At 40.0% G+C, this 18,936-nt stretch overlaps 1 protein-coding gene across 1 annotated transcript in view; it reads left to right on the forward strand.

Moving 5' to 3' along the window:
• The window catches only part of AP3B1 (adaptor related protein complex 3 subunit beta 1), a 171,751-nt gene that overhangs the window by 18,134 nt on the left and 134,681 nt on the right, over window positions 1-18,936 (forward strand). Inside the window, exons 3-5 of the mRNA XM_074569713.1 lie at window positions 3,952-4,026; window positions 11,012-11,107; window positions 13,341-13,501. Of these exons, the coding sequence (XP_074425814.1) occupies window positions 3,952-4,026; window positions 11,012-11,107; window positions 13,341-13,501 (332 nt within the window). The remainder of the gene's footprint in view (window positions 1-3,951; window positions 4,027-11,011; window positions 11,108-13,340; window positions 13,502-18,936) is intronic.

The raw sequence follows: 18,936 nt of genomic DNA on the forward strand, positions 1-18,936 counted from the left end.
TTTTCTGGCTATGACTGTGGGCAGGAAGGCTGGGGAGAGCTGCCTGTTGCTCCCTTAGTTTTCTTTTCAAAGGGTGGCCAGATCTCTTTATCTGTGTTTGGAGACTGTTGCAACTGGATGTGTATGTATACTGGGGAATTAGAAACTATTAAGTGGGGTCAGCTTTAAATTTTAAATGAAAACTTTACTAGATTGATTATTTTTTCCATTTTTTTCCTACAATCAATGCTGCTCTTATAAATGAGTGTGCAAAGAGCAAATGCACTTGTAAATACCTGCTGCTGCTACATATTCAAAGCACTTCTTAACAACTGTTTCTTTAATTTTCCTAAAAGTATATGATGTCATGGAGCTGTAGACGTGAAGTTGGCACTGGTAGCTGTGGTCCTTAGTCGTCTTAGGTTGAGGTGATCAGGCTCAAGAGCTCTTCAGCAAGGGGAGGCAGAACTGAATTGAGCACATTCTTTCTTCTGCTACCCCATTTCCCAGTTCCAGATTTCTGTCCTTTTATAAGTTCCCAGTCCTTGGTTTCTGTCCCTTTTCTAACCACTGCACAGTGCTGGAAGAGCACTACTTTCCAAGGTGGCAGCAGGCAGGTGTTTCTTGGATATTTCTTCCTTGCTTAGCTGCTGTGTCTTTTCTTAAAGCAGAAACAGCCTTCTAGCTCATGAGGTTAACCGTTACTTGATCTCAAGTGGGTTTTTTTAATTACTGGATCCTCTGTTTTCAGTCCCTTTCATATTTTCAAGGTATTTGCTGTTATCCTCTGTTTAAACTGTGTTTCATAACAGATACCTGGTACCAACCTGTGGTTCACAGAACAAACTGAAACAATGAGCTTTACAGGCCAGGACTGGGACCTTGCACAATTAGCATTAGGCCTTCTGGCAGCAGTAATAATGTTCTTGCTGGGCACAAAGATCCTTGTGTGTTACTAATTGTGTGCTTACATTTAGAGAGGTTGCAGGGATGAGATGGGTTTTGCAGAGATGAAAGGCTTCCTCTAGCCTTATTATGTGAGGAAGAAGGAACTCCGTTGTCAGAGTATTGTTTAGTGTGTCTCCCTGGAATGCACTTTTTCAGTAATTTTAGGTAAAGGAAAAAGCTGTGCATACCAATAGGTTTTTTTACTCTTTTTAGTAAGTACTTCAAGAGCTGGAACCTTAATTTGTCCATATAGGTGTGATGGAAAAGTACCAGGAGAACACTGCTTATGGCTCTTTTTGCTGCTGCTTCTTCCTTTAAGGTGGTTTGCACACTTTGTCATGGGGAGGAGGAGATTCATTACAAATAAAACCAAATCTATCTTGCAGAGAGTGACTTCTAACAACATAATTTAAAGCATAGGAATAGTCCATTTTTGATCTTTCCACTTCACCTCTTACATGAAGGTGTCTAAGCCTACCTTCAGATAGAATACTTACGTGTGACTTCAATGATCAGTGATGTTTTTTAGTCAGTATGTTATTTTTTTATGTTTCTTCCTTACATGCATACCATAAAATAATTGCAGTCTCTGGAAGATTACAAGGAACACTGGTGGTTTAGAAAAAAATTTGAAGTGTGTACAGAACCAAGTTTATTCTACTGTATGTATGGAAACACAATAGCTGATATTTCTTTTAAAATATACACTGATATTACAACAACCAAGCTATTCTTGTTACCAAGTGTGGAAACCTGTCTGAACTTCTCATCTGGGAAAAAAATCTCAGTGGAATTTTGCTCCTGAAGATTTTGGAGCATAAATTTAGGAAACAAATTCCCATGGAAGCAAATTCCCACAGAGAATTTTGGCTATGTCTGTGTCTCTCTTATGGGGGGGGCGGGGGAAGAAGTTTAGTGCTCCTTGACATTGCATAGTACTTATTCTAGAATGAAAGTTTCTGTCTGTGCAGGAACTCCAGTTATATAAGACAACACAATTGGAGAATGTCTAGGCACAGCAACAAAAACCACATGATAGACCTTAGTCTTGGAAAGAACCATTATGTTCTTTCAGGTTAATGATCCATGGGCTAAGGAGGTTTTACACTAATCGTTACGACTTAATGAGTCAAAATACACTCTTTTAAAAGACCCTAAATACATATTTACATGGTACACTGGAGCTATTATGGTTGATCAGTTAAATAATGCAAGTAATGCATAGAGTCATACTGTTACAGCCTGTCAGGGAAGTCTAAGGTTCATCACTATTTTTGAGTAACGTAACTTCTGTTGCATCAAGATGAGATGACTGATAGTATTTTATTCTATGATACTTCTTTACAGTGCAACTTGCTATGAAGTTCTACTTGAGTGTGGTCATTCTCAATTTGGCATTCATTACAAAGACCCTACAGTCCTGACAGCAGTGGTTTCATTTAGATTCTTAGTTAAAACCCCCTGGAACACATACAATGTGCTTGTGTTTTAGTTTGTCACTTCCTGTGCTTTAATGCAGCTGCAAGAAATAGTTTAAGATGTTAAGTTGGTTAAATTGTAATGTTGTGCCGCACAACTGCTCTTAAACCCTTCTGAAAAGCCCCCTGACTAATAGCTAGAACTATGTTCTCTCCTCTTCTGGCATCTTTCTTCTAACCTTCTCCAAATACACAGTTTGTCAAGGTATTACCTGGTTTTGTGTGTTCTTGCTTTTGTTGCATAAGATCCTAGTTCTTTATGCCCTTGATGTGTTTTATCAATGAAATACACAAACAGCCTGTGAGTTAGGAATATGAAGTTTAATCAGCTGTATAATGTTGAGTAATGGAGGGAATGTGTGATAGTTATGAACAGCAGCAACCGCAGCTGCATAACTCATGTTCCTGTGTTGGATCCTGGCATATTTGCTTGTCTTAGTGAGCTCTTGTCCTTTCTGATTAGCTTGATGTTTGTCTGACTGGATCCTGCTCTTGGCCACAGTTGGGCTTGCTCTGAGTTTGTGTTCAGCAACACTTAACTTGATATAACAGGTTCATGAAATTCCATGGTTTGCAGCTTGGACATGAAGTCCTGGCAGGCATTCTGCTGGAATTAGATCTAAGAAATATGAGAGTTGTGCAGCTGTAGTGTATACGGAAGTATTTTATTCCTTCTAATCTACTTGGTTTCTTATAAATAACTTCCTCGTTAGGCTGTTCATACAAGGGCTGAAGCTGAACTGGGATTTTGTTGTTTGTGCTCTTTGAGACCATTTTATTGTTTGCTACATACACTAGCTTCAGATTTCTCTGAGATCAGATATGAAAACTTTCTTCTTTTTTTTTTTTTTTAAATAAATCACAGTGGGTTGACTGATCTTGCTTTTTACCTTGCTGTTCTTTTGTTTTGTATAAACACTTTAAGGTCTTTTGTGTTTAACTTGCTGTGGAAAACAATCATGCTTTTCTTTTTTTTTTAAAGTGCAATGTCTGTATTTCTTTTTCTCTCCTTGGTTCTATTGCACACCAAGATTGTTCCAGGGAGAATGCACAGGACTACTTCTGACGTTATTTTTTGGTTTTTTTTGTTCGTGTGTTTGTTTTTTTGTGTGTTTTTTTTTTTTTTTTTTTTGTTGGGGTGGGGTATTGTTTGGATTTATTTATTATTTACCCAGCAGGTAATTCTGTAAAGCTTTTCAGATTAGCAAGGTCTTTATTTTAAGTAATTATTAAAGCATTAAAAATGATTTGCAGTCCAATATAGTAAAATCCAGTTAATTGATTCCAAACACACACCCCAAACTCCATAAACAGCCAGTTCCCAGGGGATTTGCTGTATCGACAGTATCCTGTAAAGTCTCATAGTTAACAAAGTCAGACTTTATTGTCAACTTCATAGAAATCATGTTTTAAATAAATCTGGAATAAATGCTGGCTTCTTTAAAAGAAAAAAACAAAAACCCCCAAAAAACCTGGAAAGCCCACTCTAATAAATGATATTATTACATTACTAAGATTTGCCTCTTCTTTTTTTTTTCTTTTATAGATGATTGCAAATGGAAAAAATGCTTCTGAGCTGTTTCCTGCTGTTGTGAAGAATGTTGCCAGTAAAAATATTGAGGTATTCCTATAGCTCATTAAGCATAATGTTATGGAAGATCTCTTTATGAAAATTTTATCTAAATGTACTTGGACTTCAACATAAACCATAAAATCTCTAGGATTTTTTAAAATAGAATTTCTCAGGGTTTAATTTCAGTGACAGCATTACGGTAATAGTTTAATATGTAAATTAAAGGAACCTACTGGGTGATTTGGAGGGAGGAATAATAATGTTTACATTTATGAAATTGATTGGTTAGGGAACGTTTGTGGAAGTGTGGGGTGGTGAATCTCAGGAAAGGTACTATCGTTTGAGGTGCAGTGCTGCTTGCAAAGTTTGAGTAGGGATTGTGTTACATTGTATTTAAAAATGTCTATTGCAGATCAAGGCTGAGAGGTACGGGTTGGGTAAAGAAGTTCACTGTTCTAGTGTATATTTATAAAAGGAGTGTCTCAGCATGAGGATTGCAGAGTGAGATCACTAACTCAGTTAAACAACTCTTTGTATGGATTTGTGGTTAGACAAAATGTGATGTTACTAATGAAGTGTGTTAAAACAATTTTTTGTTTCACAATACTTAAATGTTCGTTCTTTTGATAATTTACTTTAGAGAATTTATTTAATGCTTTATTAGTATGAATGCCTGTGATTCCAGAATATTACAGAAAAGTAGCTTTCAAATCTCAGAATCTTTTGGAGACATGATGTGTTTTGGGGGTGGATAGGTACCATCTTGAGCAGAGAAAAAAAATTGCTAATATGTAGTGTGATTTCAAATCTCTGGGTTACTTTCATATTTTGCAAGACCTGAACACTTTAAAGCAAAGTCATACCTGCATCTTAGGACTAAGCCCTTACTTATTTATTTCGTATGAAGAATTATGAAAGGAGTATATGAAGGGGCAGACAAGAACAACTTAAACTACTTACAAAAGGAGCTGATGAACAACCTAGTCAGAATCATCTGCAATAGAAGTTAATTTTTTGAGACAAGTTACTTGACTGAATTTATTCAACTTGCACTACATTCTGAGACTTTAATTAAAAGAGGATATGTTTACTAATTGTTTTCAGGATTTCTGTAGATAAAAACAATAGCAAAAATAGAAGTTTTTCTTTCAGGCTTATTTTAGGAGCATATGTGTCTGTTCTTGCCCCAATATCAGGTGTTAGACACACAAAATAGCTTTCTTCTGTATCTTTTTTTTTTTTTCTGATAAGAAAGCAAGAAAAAGAAAAAAAAATCCATTTTGGACTAGTGAAAATTCAAATTTCCAGGAAGTTAAAAAACGGAGATTGCGTTCAACTATGATGTGTTTAAAGCCACAGGCCTACAATGTGGCTTGAGGAAATCTAAAGCAGCATCCGCATTAGAACGTTGTACAACCAGAATTTTTATAAAGGAAACGTTACTCTGCCCATTACCAGTCCTATGCGTAACACTGCCAGTTCCAGTGCAGAGGTGTCAGAGTTAACAGTTGACTTGACAAATGAGATTTGGATGAAAATAACATCCGTGAGTTTGTAGTTCCAGACCGCATAGTGACCATCAAGTATCAGTTTGAGGAAAGCAGAGCGAGCATGCAATGATATTAGTTAGTTCCTACTGCACAGGATCATAATTTTGGAAAAATGCAGGAAATAGTAGTTGGAAGCACTGGGTTTTAAGAAGAGAAGTCAATTGAATGCATGCTCCAATTCTTCCCTCCTCTCCTGGAAATATGTACTTCAACCTTTATTATTAATGGGAACAAAAGTTGCTTTTTCCCTGGCTTCAGGCACTAAAGGTCTTATTTTCTGCAATAACAACTTCAGCAAACTCCTGTCTCTAATGTGCTGTGATATAGCAGGATGAAGACACATCTGTTTCCGTCCTTATTTTACAAGGATGGATAGTAATAGTCAAGTTTGAGTCTAATTTTAGCTTTAAAGAAGTTGTTCTTGTTTAGCTGCTACTTTAAAACTTTAGGTTTTTTCCATTCTTTGAAAATACATGTATCTGGTTGAGGCCAAATACTGAGCTCTGGTAAGTCAAAGAGGCATAAGTGTTCAAAAATGACAATTCAGAATATTTCAGAGTTTACTGTATTAAAACAATTTTAGAAATCGTAACTGTACTTTTAGTAATAGGTGATAAAAGGAAATGGGGTAAGGAACCAGACTAGTTGAATATTCTCTTCCTCTTTAACTTGTGTTTGTAAGTTATGAATACTCTTAAGTCCAGTTTTGAACAGAGATACCTTACACCAAAGGGGAGTGCCTTACACAGTATTATTAGTCTTGGGTGCTTTTAACTGTCAGGGATGGAACCACTAACTCAGCAGAGGCAAGACTGCCCAAGCTCTAGGCTTCCAGGCCAACCAGTAGTGAGGCTGGGACTGTGTTCCTGGTAGGTGTGCATGTGTACACATACGTGTGTCTATATACACACCTAAGAAATACATATGTATAGGATACTCAGATGAATGCAAACAGCACCAGCAGCTTGGCAGTTCAAGATTAAGGTCTGCTAGTGGGAATGTACGTATAGAGACATGCATACAGTGTGAATCCATCCAGCAGATAGACTCAGACATGTCTGCCCAGTGGCTGGCCCCTCAATCCCAGTCACCCCCACTGCTGGCACCTGAACATATGCGCCCCTGAGGCTGCAGCCCTATATCAGTTGTTAGTACAAACTGCTGTATGCATGCAAACACATGTAAAGCAGGACTCCCCTGGTCACCCAGTAGCTACCTTCTCATGGTCTTGCCCTTAGATGCACAAGTGACCTGGCCAGAACTCCCATAGTCCTCTACTAGCAAACCACTTGTTGTTATGCCCTTAGAAAGATGCACACAAACACATGATTCTTGCCCCTAGAGACCCACAGACCGTCTGGTTTCTCTGACAGCTGGATGAGATTCCCCTGGTCTATGCCGTAGCCAGTTCCTTCTGTGGTCTTGCCCTTAGATACCCACAGCCTTACCTAGCTCCTTTCCAGGCCACTTCACCTACTCACTGGCTAGTGCAGCTTGATCCACTGGTACACCCGCATCCATTCCAGTCACTGGCACCACTAACACATGGGTTTGCACTTGGTTTCGTGTACTCTAGTCTCTTCAGTTGCTTGTGTCCATGCTCATGGGCCTACTGGCTTGTGGTCCCAGCCTGGGTTCTGTCAGCCAGACCCTCACTTGTTCCAGGTGGTGGCCACTATGACTTGTTGCAGTTGCTGAAGGCGCACTTAAGTCCCCTCACTCTGGTGTCTCTAGTTGCTGGTGCCCCAGGACACATGGGCCTTCCAGGCTGTGGCCTGGCTGTAGTTGCTGGCACATACATGCACCTTCACACTGAATACAGAGTACCTCACAAAGGAAAATAGTTAAAAATGGAATTTAATGAGAAAATATACCTGCTGATCAGGTGCAGGGCACAGAAGGGTAGGTGTACCAACCAGCAAACTGTTTAGATGCGTCCAGCCATTTTGATCCACTTATCCCTCTGTTTTCCCCTACTTGTTCCTCCCCAGATCACATAGATTCCCCCACTTCTTCTTCAGTTTGGTTCTTCCCAAAAACATCCCATGATAAGTCTGCTGCAATTCTAAAATGCTCTTCGTCTGCATCCCATACCTGTATGCAGAAAAGCCCCTCAGTCTGAAAGGTGCTCTGGTGTTAACTCTTCATGGGTTTAACACTTGGACATGGGAGCTGAGGCTCTCCTGAGGTGGTCCTGGGAGGGGCCTGACAAGGGTGTCCTTTCCTCTGAGTCCTAAATTTGGGTTCCCTCCTACTACTGTCTCTCTCTGCACCTCTGGCCTGATGGTTCCTGTCATGGTTTTGAGAGAAGCTAGGGCAGGGTATTACTTGCAAACACCCCTCCACACCCTTTGTATCTCTGTGCTCCTTTGTGGATGTGCAATAAGGTTTTATCACATAACCTAACATGAATTAGTAGAAGCCTTTTATTCACTGTTTATATCTTATGGGTCTTTTCTTATATTTTAAAACAAATAGATAGATATGTGAATTCACATATCTTCCTCTATGCTGTAGTCAAAGTTCCCTCATCACATATTTTTCCACTATTTAGTGCTAACATATTTGTGTGAGAAGAGACTGTTAAATTGAAAAGAGATGAGGGCATTCAGTAAAGCCAGCCGACTAATTTCTTTCTCAAGGTTAGTTAGATGACAACTTTAGGTCATTATGTAGGTATACTTCCAGGCATCTAGTTAGCACATATGGGACTCAGAAACCTTTATCATGGTCCAGTTTTTAGGATGGTTTTGAAATGATGAGAAATTACTGTATTAAGTCAGATTCTTAGTACATTGATCCTGATACTGTTTTCTGGAAGTGTTTTACCAAATTTTTTCCTGTCCTTAAGAATTCTTACACAAATCTGTCCGTACAAATTGCTACAATGCAATAGCAAATGCATCAGTTCATCTGAGTGACTTAGTATTCGAGTGACTTTCCTGCCCAGAAATGGCTGCTGGTTTGGAGTTGTTTTGTTTTTTTTTTTAAATCTTTTATCAGGGCTGAATGCTCTGATACAGGGAAATGGAGGTGAAGAAGCAGTAGAACACGTTCATTTGTTTTAAGAGAAGCAAAGGGCATCTTATTGTTTACAGAAGTGCCTTGTGATTTTTGTTTTTATAAGTACACACTGACCTCAACTTGATTATGTGCATCGTGTCATGGATGGTAAGGATACAAAAAGTGACCTAATAAACAATTGGTGGTATAGAACAAAAATAAGTCTTGGTCAATAACTCATGGAGTTTGATGTGCTTATATTGATAAACTAATTAAACAAATCTGTCTGTGTTCCTCAAGCCTAATGTGCCCCTCTTATGATTAGTTTTATAGAAAGGAGCATTTCAACATTGAATGAAGGTAAATGGTAAAAGAATAGTGTAGTCACGAAGCTCTAAGTGCTTCCATTTCTAGTCACAGAGTGGTTTCAAGGAAAGGAGGCTTTCTTTGCACACCTGCAGTCATTCAGTGCATAGGCCTCTTGTGGTCAATGTTGATTGCTGCTTGTGTATAGCTGAACAACAAATAATTTAGTATGGTGTAACCTTCTGTGATTTAATATTATGCTTTTTGCCAGAATTGGCACAAAGATACATCTTCTGATAGTGACAGTAATTATAGCACAGCTGTAGTTGAGGGTCTTTCAGAATTTTCCATTATAAACCCCAACAGTAGGTTTACAACTCAAATGTAAAAAATGTTTTCGCTGCTTCCTGGGCATACAGTGGCCATGAGGGGGTAAAGTGAACTAAATTGAATACCGCCCTCCCCGAAAATCATACTGAGGTTTTCTTAATCTTTGAACATTGCATCCTTTGTAGTATGCTTATATTGGCTACATCTTTTGAATGCTTGTAGTCAGGCAAAGGTGGATCTAATACACTTTGCTTTTGTCCAAGACATAGTCAGAAGTGCTTTTAATCAGATTTAAATAGTGTAAGTTACCACACTTCAGCTGGAAGGTGTTTTCTCTTCCAAATGTGTTGAAGTAATTGATTTTAAATTGGAGAGATGTGGATTTGAGGGATGGACCACTCAGTGGATATGGAATTGGCTGTATGGTCACACGGAAAGAATTGTGGTCAATGGCTCGATATCCAAGTGGAGACCAGTGGCATTCCCATGGGGTTGTTGTCAGGACTTATGTTTAACATTTTTGTTGGTGACATGGACAGTGGGATTGAGTGTGCCCTCAGCAAGTTTGCTGACGACACCAAGCTGTGTGGTGCAGTTGACACCCTGGAGGGAAGGGATGCCATCCAGAGGGTCCTGGATAGGCTTGAGAGGTGGGCCCGTGTAAACCTCCTGAAATTCAGCCAGGCCAAGTGCAAGGTCCTGCACATGAGTCAGGGCAATCCAAAGCACAGATACAAGCTGGGCAGAGAACGGATTGAGAGCAGCCCTGAAGAGAAGGACCTGGGCGCGTTGGTTGATGAAAAGCTCAACATGAGCTGGCAATGTGAGCTTGCAGCCCAGAAAGCCACCCATATCCTGGGCTGCATCAAAAGAAGCGTGGCCAGCAAGGCGAGGGAGGTGATTCACCCCCTCTACTCCACTCTTGTGAGACCCCACCTGGAGTACTGTGTCCAGCTCTGGAGTCCTCACCACAAGAAGGGCATGGACCTGTTGGAACGGGTCCAGCGGAGGGCCACAAAGATGATCAGCACCTCTGCTGTCAAGACAGCCTGACAGAGTTGGGGTTGTTCAACCTGGAGAAGAGAAGGCTCTGGAGAGACCTTACAGTTGCCTTCTAGTACCTAAAAGGGACCTACAGGAAAGATGGGGAGGGACTCTTCATCAGTGAGTGTAGCAATAGGATGAGGGGTAATGGTTTTACACTAAAAGAGGGTAATTTTAGATTAGGTATTAGGAAGAAATTCTTTACTGTGAGGGTGATGAGATGCTGGAACAGGTTGCCCAGGGAAGTCGTGGACGCCCTGTCCCTGGAGGTGTTCAAGGCCAGGTTGGATGGGGCTTTGAGTAACCTGATCTAGTGGGAGGTGTCCCTGCACATGGCAGGGGGCTTGGAACTAGGTGATCTTTAAGGTCTCTTCCAACCCAAACCATTCTGTGATTTTTGAGTTTCAGGGTAAACTAAAATGAGCTTGTTGAAATCCTTGGCTATTGCAGTTTAACATATTTTCTGTAAGAAAAAACCATGAAGAGTGTTCAGGTGGCCAGTTGCCACATGTCAGCTTCTTAGATTATTCAAGTCTTTATTTACTAGTTGATAATATAAAGCAGTACTTTTTTATTAGCCTTCATCTGTGTTGTTAATTAGGTAATATGCAGCACCTCAGGGAGTTTCTGCTAAAAGAATTACAGTAAATTGTAAGACATTTGAGAAGCATGTGAATACTCCAGTGATAATATTAACCCTTCCTTCAAAGAAGAAAATGTTGGTGAAATTGTGCAATCTAGGACTTAGTTTTGTAGAATTCTAAAACTTTCTGATAATTATGTTGTGGTTTTCTTTTCAGATAAAAAAGCTTGTGTATGTTTATCTGATGCGTTATGCAGAGGAGCAGCAAGATCTAGCATTATTGTCCATCAGTACTTTCCAGCGTGCTTTAAAAGTGAGTGACTACTAAACAACATGTCATAGAGAGTTCTGAGCTGGTACCACAAAAATAAAAATATCTGTATAAGTGTAGTCTGGTGAACTAAAGTGTGTAAATGTCTGCGTCTGATAAACCAGTTTCAAGTTATGTCATTGACAATGTTTTTTGTGCCATCTCAAACCTCATCAAGGTTTGAGATGCAGCTAAGCCTGCATAAAGTAAAATTACTTCCCTAAAGAAAGGCAGTAGATTGGTGCTCTCACATGCCCAGCATTTAGTTTCTGGAATCCCTTTTCTCTTTGCAAGGTAGCTTATATATGTTAAAAGAAGATCCTGTTATTACCCTGAACCACATGTGTTCCTTTTAGTTTGTGTAAAACATCTTTTTGTACAACAGCGAATTGGAAAATAAGCAAGGTAGTACTACCTAAATTAAAATGTTTAATGTGTTGCACATGCTACTTTTTATTAAAAGCACTTAAGAAAAAGCATTTTTTACTGTTCCATTTCAAATTCAGATCACAGTGGGGAACAGAATTAGAGAACAAAGATTAGGATTGCCCTTGAAGTGTGACTGTGGAGAAAAGAAAGATCTATTAAGTCTCCATCCTTAAATTTGTCCAGCTTTTATAATAAGAGAGGGTTGGGGGTTTTTTTTGTACTGTTCTTGTAAGGTTACTCTAGGTTCATAATTAATTTCTGTCATGTCACTGATCCAGACCTTGCATCTTGTTGGAAAATGTTGCAATGAGAGCACCAGGTATGGAACTGTAGGAGCACCCCACGAGTGACTAGAGAGCTTTCTACCCCTTTCCTTACATCTTTTGCCTCAATGTCACGTGTAGTACCTTTACTATCTGTGACTGCCACAAAAAGCTAAAATTCAAGTGACTTTGTAGTGTATGCTTTTACTGAGATACGTATACAGTGAACGCTTCTCATGGCATGACTTTTTAAAAAGCTGTGGATTGTGGGAACAAAAGGAGAGGGGATAACTCAAATGTTGTGACTGTGAGTAACTCAAAGAAGTGGTGATGTGGCAAGGAGGTAGACTCCAAGCCAGCTGAGATTTTCAGCAACTAAGAAAATTACTAAGCCTGCCGTGAAAGATAGATAAATGTAATTAATTCTTTCTGTTCTTTTTTTTGTAACCTTTTTTTTATGGTTTTGTAACAAAGTTTATAATTTGGCTTTATGTGTGGGGATTTTTTTTCCTCTCTATTTAGAAAGAACTCTTTAGAGTATTTTAAATTTATGAGATTGGAGATGAGCTTTGCAAACTCTGATAAGAAGTTGTTTTTCTAAAAACTGTCAAATTAAGTGTTTTCACCATCCAGAGACTTACTACTCAGGAGTAGTAGTGGTGCTAAGTCCCACTGCTAAGACGTGGGAATTTTGAGAGCTTAGATGAATTGATCATTAAGTAATACCAGTCTGAAAACCCATGTTGCCAACTCTCAGTCCTTGGGAGAAATGTTCTCTAGGAAGTAGCCTTCTGGCAGACAGTACACTGAATTAATGCTCTGGCAATTTTAGTTTGCAAGATTTTTGAGGATTTAGTACTTCATCAAGCAACGTTTCTCTGATATGTCCCAAGGCCATGACTAGTGGATGAAGTTTACATAACAGTTCCTCCAAATACAGATGTTTTGTGCTATTGTTGGATCTGCAAGCTATTTACATTTAGCTTAGTATTTTGACATGTTCTTAAGGAAATTTGTTTTGTTCAGTTTATTTCTTGCAGTAAAACATAAAATGGATATGCCGACAAGAATTTGAGTGGGATTAACACAACTAAGAACCATGTTTTCATTTGAGAGTTCTTATATTTAAGTACTAAAACTGAGCTAGGTGTGTTTTTCAGAATATCTGAATTCCACTTGGATTGCAGAAAAAGTTTCAGATCATTAAATAAAATAATAGTCTTTTTTGTCCATCATTCCCATATTTTGCTTGGGAACATGAATTATGTTCATGTTTTCCTTTGCCAGATTTCCAAATTTTCATAATGTTTCAATGTTTTCTTTCTTACTTTCTTTTACTATTTTTTGGTTGTTGAAAGCTTTTTTGTGTGAAGGTTGGCATGTTTTCTTATTAGTGTGGCCTTAGCTTGCAAGCCTGACTGATACTCAGATAGATCTACATGTTTAAATGTGTGGTTACTAATTAGTGTAAACACTGCAGAGAATTTAATGATGCGTTTCTGCACTATCTTGTTTTATTTTTCCCCTTCTCTTCCATTCTTTAGGATCCTAATCAGTTAATCCGTGCAAGTGCTTTAAGGGTTTTATCCAGTATCCGCGTCCCAATTATTGTTCCTATTATGATGCTTGCTATTAAGGAAGCCTCTTCTGATTTATCTCCTTATGTGAGGAAGAATGCAGCTCATGCAATCCAAAAGCTGTACAGGTAAGTGATTCTGACAAATACTGAAAAGCAATTTTAAGATAGTTGTCGTATATGTTTTTTAGGACTACTGGGGGAGGGGGCAGTGGCATGTCTCAGATATATCAGATCCATTTCTTAAAAAGTGTAAAGGGTGTGGCGACACTCGACGACTCAACTGATTTGTCTGGAATTCAGGCAAGTCTTTTGTTTGCTAGAATCAAAGGATAACTATGAAGAGATACAAACAGAAACTGATATGCTATCTTTTGTTTTTAGTATACCTGTTGTTGTCATCTATGTAGCAACTATTTTGATGGGTATTCTCAGAATCAAAGATTTCGGTGTTTAGCATCTGTATCTTTCATCCTGAAGGCATTTGCTGTAGTTTGCACTACAGGTGACAAATGGATACTAAGTTGTAGAAATTTTATCTATGCAAATCCAAATCTTCCTCTTCCCTCTTCAGAAATTCTTGTTGTGGAAGAGCTCTTATGAAGAGGTAGGTAGTGGTTTACACAGGTGAGGGCAACAGAACCTGTACCTTTCCGAAACAAAGGCAGGCATTTATTCTACTACTTAGCTCCCTTTTTATTTCGCCTATCCAAAGAGAGGAGGGTGAGAAGTGTTAGGGGTTCCGAATCAGGTAGCCTGAGGCTGCTGCAGTTCCATGCCCCCTCAGACCATGCAGTAGTGAGGCTGAGCATGTATTTCTAATGTGCACATACACACACATGTACAATGCACATGCACACAGCCAGCTGTACAGATCAGTACAGGCAGAAAATAGCACTCATGCAGACAAAACCGGCATCAACAGCATTATCTAGTTGCACTCACTGGCTGATCGGCATGCAGGCCCATTAGTGAACCTTTATATGTACAATCTGGATCCCCCACTAATAATCCTTAATGCTCAGTCTTTCGTGTAGTTGGCCTTGGACTCCCAGTCTCCCCAGTCACTGGCACACAGAAGTGCACAATGCTTGCAAACCTACTGCACTTGCTGTTACAGACCCCTCAATCAGAAACACACATGCCCCTACCCTTTCACTCAAACACTGTGAATCTCAGAGGAGCTGGGTTTAGACGCTCAGACTATGAAGTAACGGGCCCTTATATCCCTTTGTCTCCAGTTGTCTCTCACTGGGTGGAGAAGAGGAGAAAGAACCAGAGAGAATGAGGCACACAAATGGCTATCTCAGTCAACCTGCAGACCTTACAGTCTCTCCAATAGTTGGCCTGGGTGCCCTGGTCCCTCTGGTAGCCAAAATCTCCAACTGTCTCACTCAGACACACACACATGTCCAGCCCTGACCTGCAGCTCAACTTCAATACCTGGCTTCCTAAGCCACCTAGTCTGGCTTGATCTCTAGCCATCACACACTGACATACATACTTGCTCCCATTGCTGGTACTGCAGTTATACGTATCTCTGCAACCCATGGTGTGACTCCAGTTGCTGGAGCTTAGACCTCCATATCACGTGTGCACACAGAATAGAGACTGCCTCACCCAGGAAAGTAGTTAAAAATAGAGTTTGATGAGAAGACAGAACAGACTGTGGTATCAGGTGCAGAGCATGGCCAGACAAGCATGCTGAGCAGCAAAGTATTTACATACTACTGGCTCCTTTTATGCACTTATCCTTCTATTTTCCTACACTGTTCCTCCTGAAATCATCTGGATCTCTCCCTTTCCCTGCCTTTCATTTCTCCCATAAACATCCCATAGTACGTCTTGTACAGTCCCAAAATGCGCTTTCTGGGGTAGTATATTAAGTCTCATAGTCCTGTAACTAGTAACATCCCTATGTCTGAAAGGTGCTCTGGAGAGCCTCTGTCAGTCATGATAGGTTCATTTTAGAACCATAAGGCTGATGGCTTTTCTGTGTCAGCTTTCCGAAGAACCTGGGCAGGGGCTCCTACCTCCTGCTGATTTTTTTTAATTTTTTTTCTTTAATGTGCTGAGTACTCTCATGTGATGGCCCTGGGTGTAGCTGGGTCAGGATATTATTGGAGTTTCCCCTACCTCTCTACTCCTCTGTGTGCAGAGAAGCCTTTTATCATGTAACGTAACACAAGAGGGAATGTATTTTAAGTCCCTTCCTGCTATTTGAGTGATTTATTTTTTGTTAGCGTCTGGTTCCAGCGCACAAAAGACTTTTTGGCCTGAGTTATTCTTCATACACAAAATGTCCTTTCATTTCCTGATATTATCAAAACTTGATTGAGTGCACCCTCAGTAAGTTTGCAGATGACACCAAACTAGGTGGGACTGTTGATCTGCTTGAGGGTAGGAAGGCTCTACAGAGGGACCTGGGCAGGCTGGATCGATGGGCTGAGGCCAACTGTATGAGGTTTAATAAGGCCAAGTGCCGGGTCCTGCATTTCGGTCACAACAACCCCAAGCAACGCTGCAGGCTTGGGGAAGAGTGGCTGGAAAGCTGCCTGGCAGAAAAGGACCTGGGGGTGCTGGTGGACGGCCAGCTTAACATGAGCCAGCAGTGTGCCCAGGTGGCCAAGAAGGCCAACAGCATTCTGGCTTGTATCAGGAATAGCGTGGCCAGCAGGAGCAGGGAAGTGATCGTGCCTCTGTACTCGGCACTGGTGAGGCCTCACCTTGAGTACTGTGTTCAGTTCTGGGCCCCTCTGTACAAGAGGGACACTGAAGTGCTGGAGCATGTCCAGAGGAGAGCTCCCAGGCTGGTGAGGGCTCTGGAGACCAGGTCATATGAGGAGAGGCTGAGGGAGCTGGGCATGTTTAGCTTGGAGAAGAGGAGGCTGAGGGGAGACCTCATTGCCCTCTACAACTACCTGAAAGGAGGCTGTAGAGAGGTGGGCGTTGGCCTCTTCTCCCAAGTGAATAATGACAGGAGCAGAGGAAATGGTCTGAAGTTGCGGCAGGGGAGGTTTAGATTAGATATTAGGAAGAATTACTTTACTGAAAGAGTGGTCAGGCACTGGGACAGCCTGCCCAGGGAGGTAGTTGAGTCACCGCCCCTAGAGGTGTTTAAGAAACATCTAGATGTGGCACTTCAGGGCATGCTCTAGTGGCAGAGATTGTAGGTTGTTTGGTTGGACTCAATGATCTCAAAGGTCCTTTCCAACCATGGAGATTCTATGATTCTATTTGGAGGAGTTTGTCAGTAATGGTCTGTTAGTGCCAGCAAGGCACAGCAGTAGCTGGAGAGCAGGCTACTCCATGGAATTTTAACTTAAATTGATGCTTCCATTTCTTCTCTTCATGACAGGCAAAGTTTATTTTACTAGTCCAGATTAAAGAGGTGATTGGTGGAAAACTGGATGCTGAAATCTAACTTGATTACTAAAAGACCTTTTATCCATCTTTCATCCAATCTCCAGATATGATTGCATCTTCAAACACAATTTGTACTTTTTCCTATCTCTGGGTTCATATGGCATCCTATGCTTATAGAATGTCAGTGGCAAGATTTTGAAATCTTGCAAATAGCATAAAAAAGTATGTGTTATGGTGAAAAAATACAGCAGCACAATCTGGAGAAACTGGCCTCACTCCCTTCTAGTTTCCATGAATTCCAGACTGGTAGTAAAATGGACATCTAGCTCACAAAGCAAAGGAAAACTGATGAAACTAACATTCTGTAAAGGTTTCCTTAATGCTTTAGAGGGACATCCTTCACAAGTTTTCACTTCATGAAAACACTCTAGGCATCATAATGCAAGTTTCCAAACTGCTGTAGCTGCAGATTCCACCACTTAGAATAAGCTTCATAGTTACAACTCCATTTACAAGTAACCAACAATTGTGTCCTTTGTAGCAGGATTTGGGAACTGCTTATAGAAAGCATGTGAACTTTTATTGTCACACTTTCAAAATTTCCTTTTACAAATGCCGTTATCTAGTAACACTGGTTTACCGCAGGACCAACAGGAGAATGTATAGTTTTCTGGATCACTTGAAGAAGCAGCAGTACTGGGAACTGGTGAAAAGGGTATCAAATTAATCTGTCCACAGGCTGGTCCAGTTGCCTTGCCTGCAAATAAGAGTCTTTAACAGGCAGTCTCAGCAGATGTTTCAACAAGGATCATGACTGGTAGCTCCACAATTCAGCGATACAGATCATGTACTGGTGGCAAGGCTTTCTTTTGGACTATATGTAATGAGCAAGTAATTTCAGAAGACTGTCTCTGAAGTTGGTCAAAATCAGAATTCTGGAGGGGGTGTATTTTTGATGTGAAGATCAGTCAACTGTTTATATGCTCTCCTACATCTAATTACTCCATCTTCTGTGAGCATTTGAGTAACAAGAAGTAATACTTTATTCTAATAGTGCCTGTATTCTCCATTTGATTTTTGGTTTCCATGACTTCTCTACCTGTTTCATAATCCTGTGGTTCAGTTAGTGCTCCAGTCAGACTTCTGGATGGAGGTTCGATACTCCAATCTTCTTTGCATTTAGTGTCATGGTGTTTGGATGGATGTCTGACCTAGAAGAGCTTGTTCATTAGTGGTTCAATCAATCCTAACAGCAGGAAGCTTACATATCAAACAGAAAAGATTTCAGGCGTAGTGTGAACAGCAACATTTGTGCCCAATGCAATCAACATTGCCAGGTACATTGGAGTAATTTTATCATTGAAAATGTCAGACCTCTTGCTTATTTCACTTAGAGTGCATTTCAAAGCTATTAGTATCTTCTATCAATAGCAAACTCTACCATGTACTTGCACCTACTTGCAGTGAGATTTGGAAAAGGACTTTTTAAAAGCCCATCACTAATATTAATAGATTCCATTATTGGTATTTGATAATACCAGTAATAGATTCTACTGTTGCTGGTAGATACCATAACAGGGGCAGATCACTCTGAGCTCTTTAACCTGTTCTTTTATTTTCTCTCCAAGAATGCTGCCTTCCTTATCTAAAACATCAGGGAAGAGGAGGGGAAGGAACATGAACTCAGTTATCAGAGCCCTTACTGAAGATTTTCTTGATTGCGTAACAAAATTAGTATTTTTCAAGTTTCTTAGTAATAAGTACTTTCTGCTTTTAAATTTTATACGAATTTTGAAAATTCAGAATAAAGCCTATTAGAAAGACTTTTGGCTATTCCTCTGAGGGTTTTGGTCCTTGGCAGAAGATCCCGAGTAAATCTTTTTTGACAAAAATAGAAGTTGGAACAAAATGTAATCATAAAAGTACTTGTGGAACAATGTGCTGTTGCTTTGCTTATGCTGATGGTGGCTTCTAATGAAGTTGTGTTATTTGTTTAATCATGTTCTAGTATTGCTAGGTATTAGAACTTTAGCAAAGTAGTATGCCGTTAGATACTCACTTTATGAATCTGTACTTGGAAAGGATATACTGTGCATTAGGGCATTTCATCGCTCAGCATTAAAACTGAAGCATACAATAATGACCAAAAACTTCTCTACTTATCTGTAATTGTATCCATGTTGAAATTACTTTTCAAA

This window comes from Larus michahellis, chromosome Z, assembly GCF_964199755.1.
Source record: "Larus michahellis chromosome Z, bLarMic1.1, whole genome shotgun sequence".
Taxonomy (NCBI): Eukaryota; Metazoa; Chordata; class Aves; order Charadriiformes; family Laridae; genus Larus; species Larus michahellis.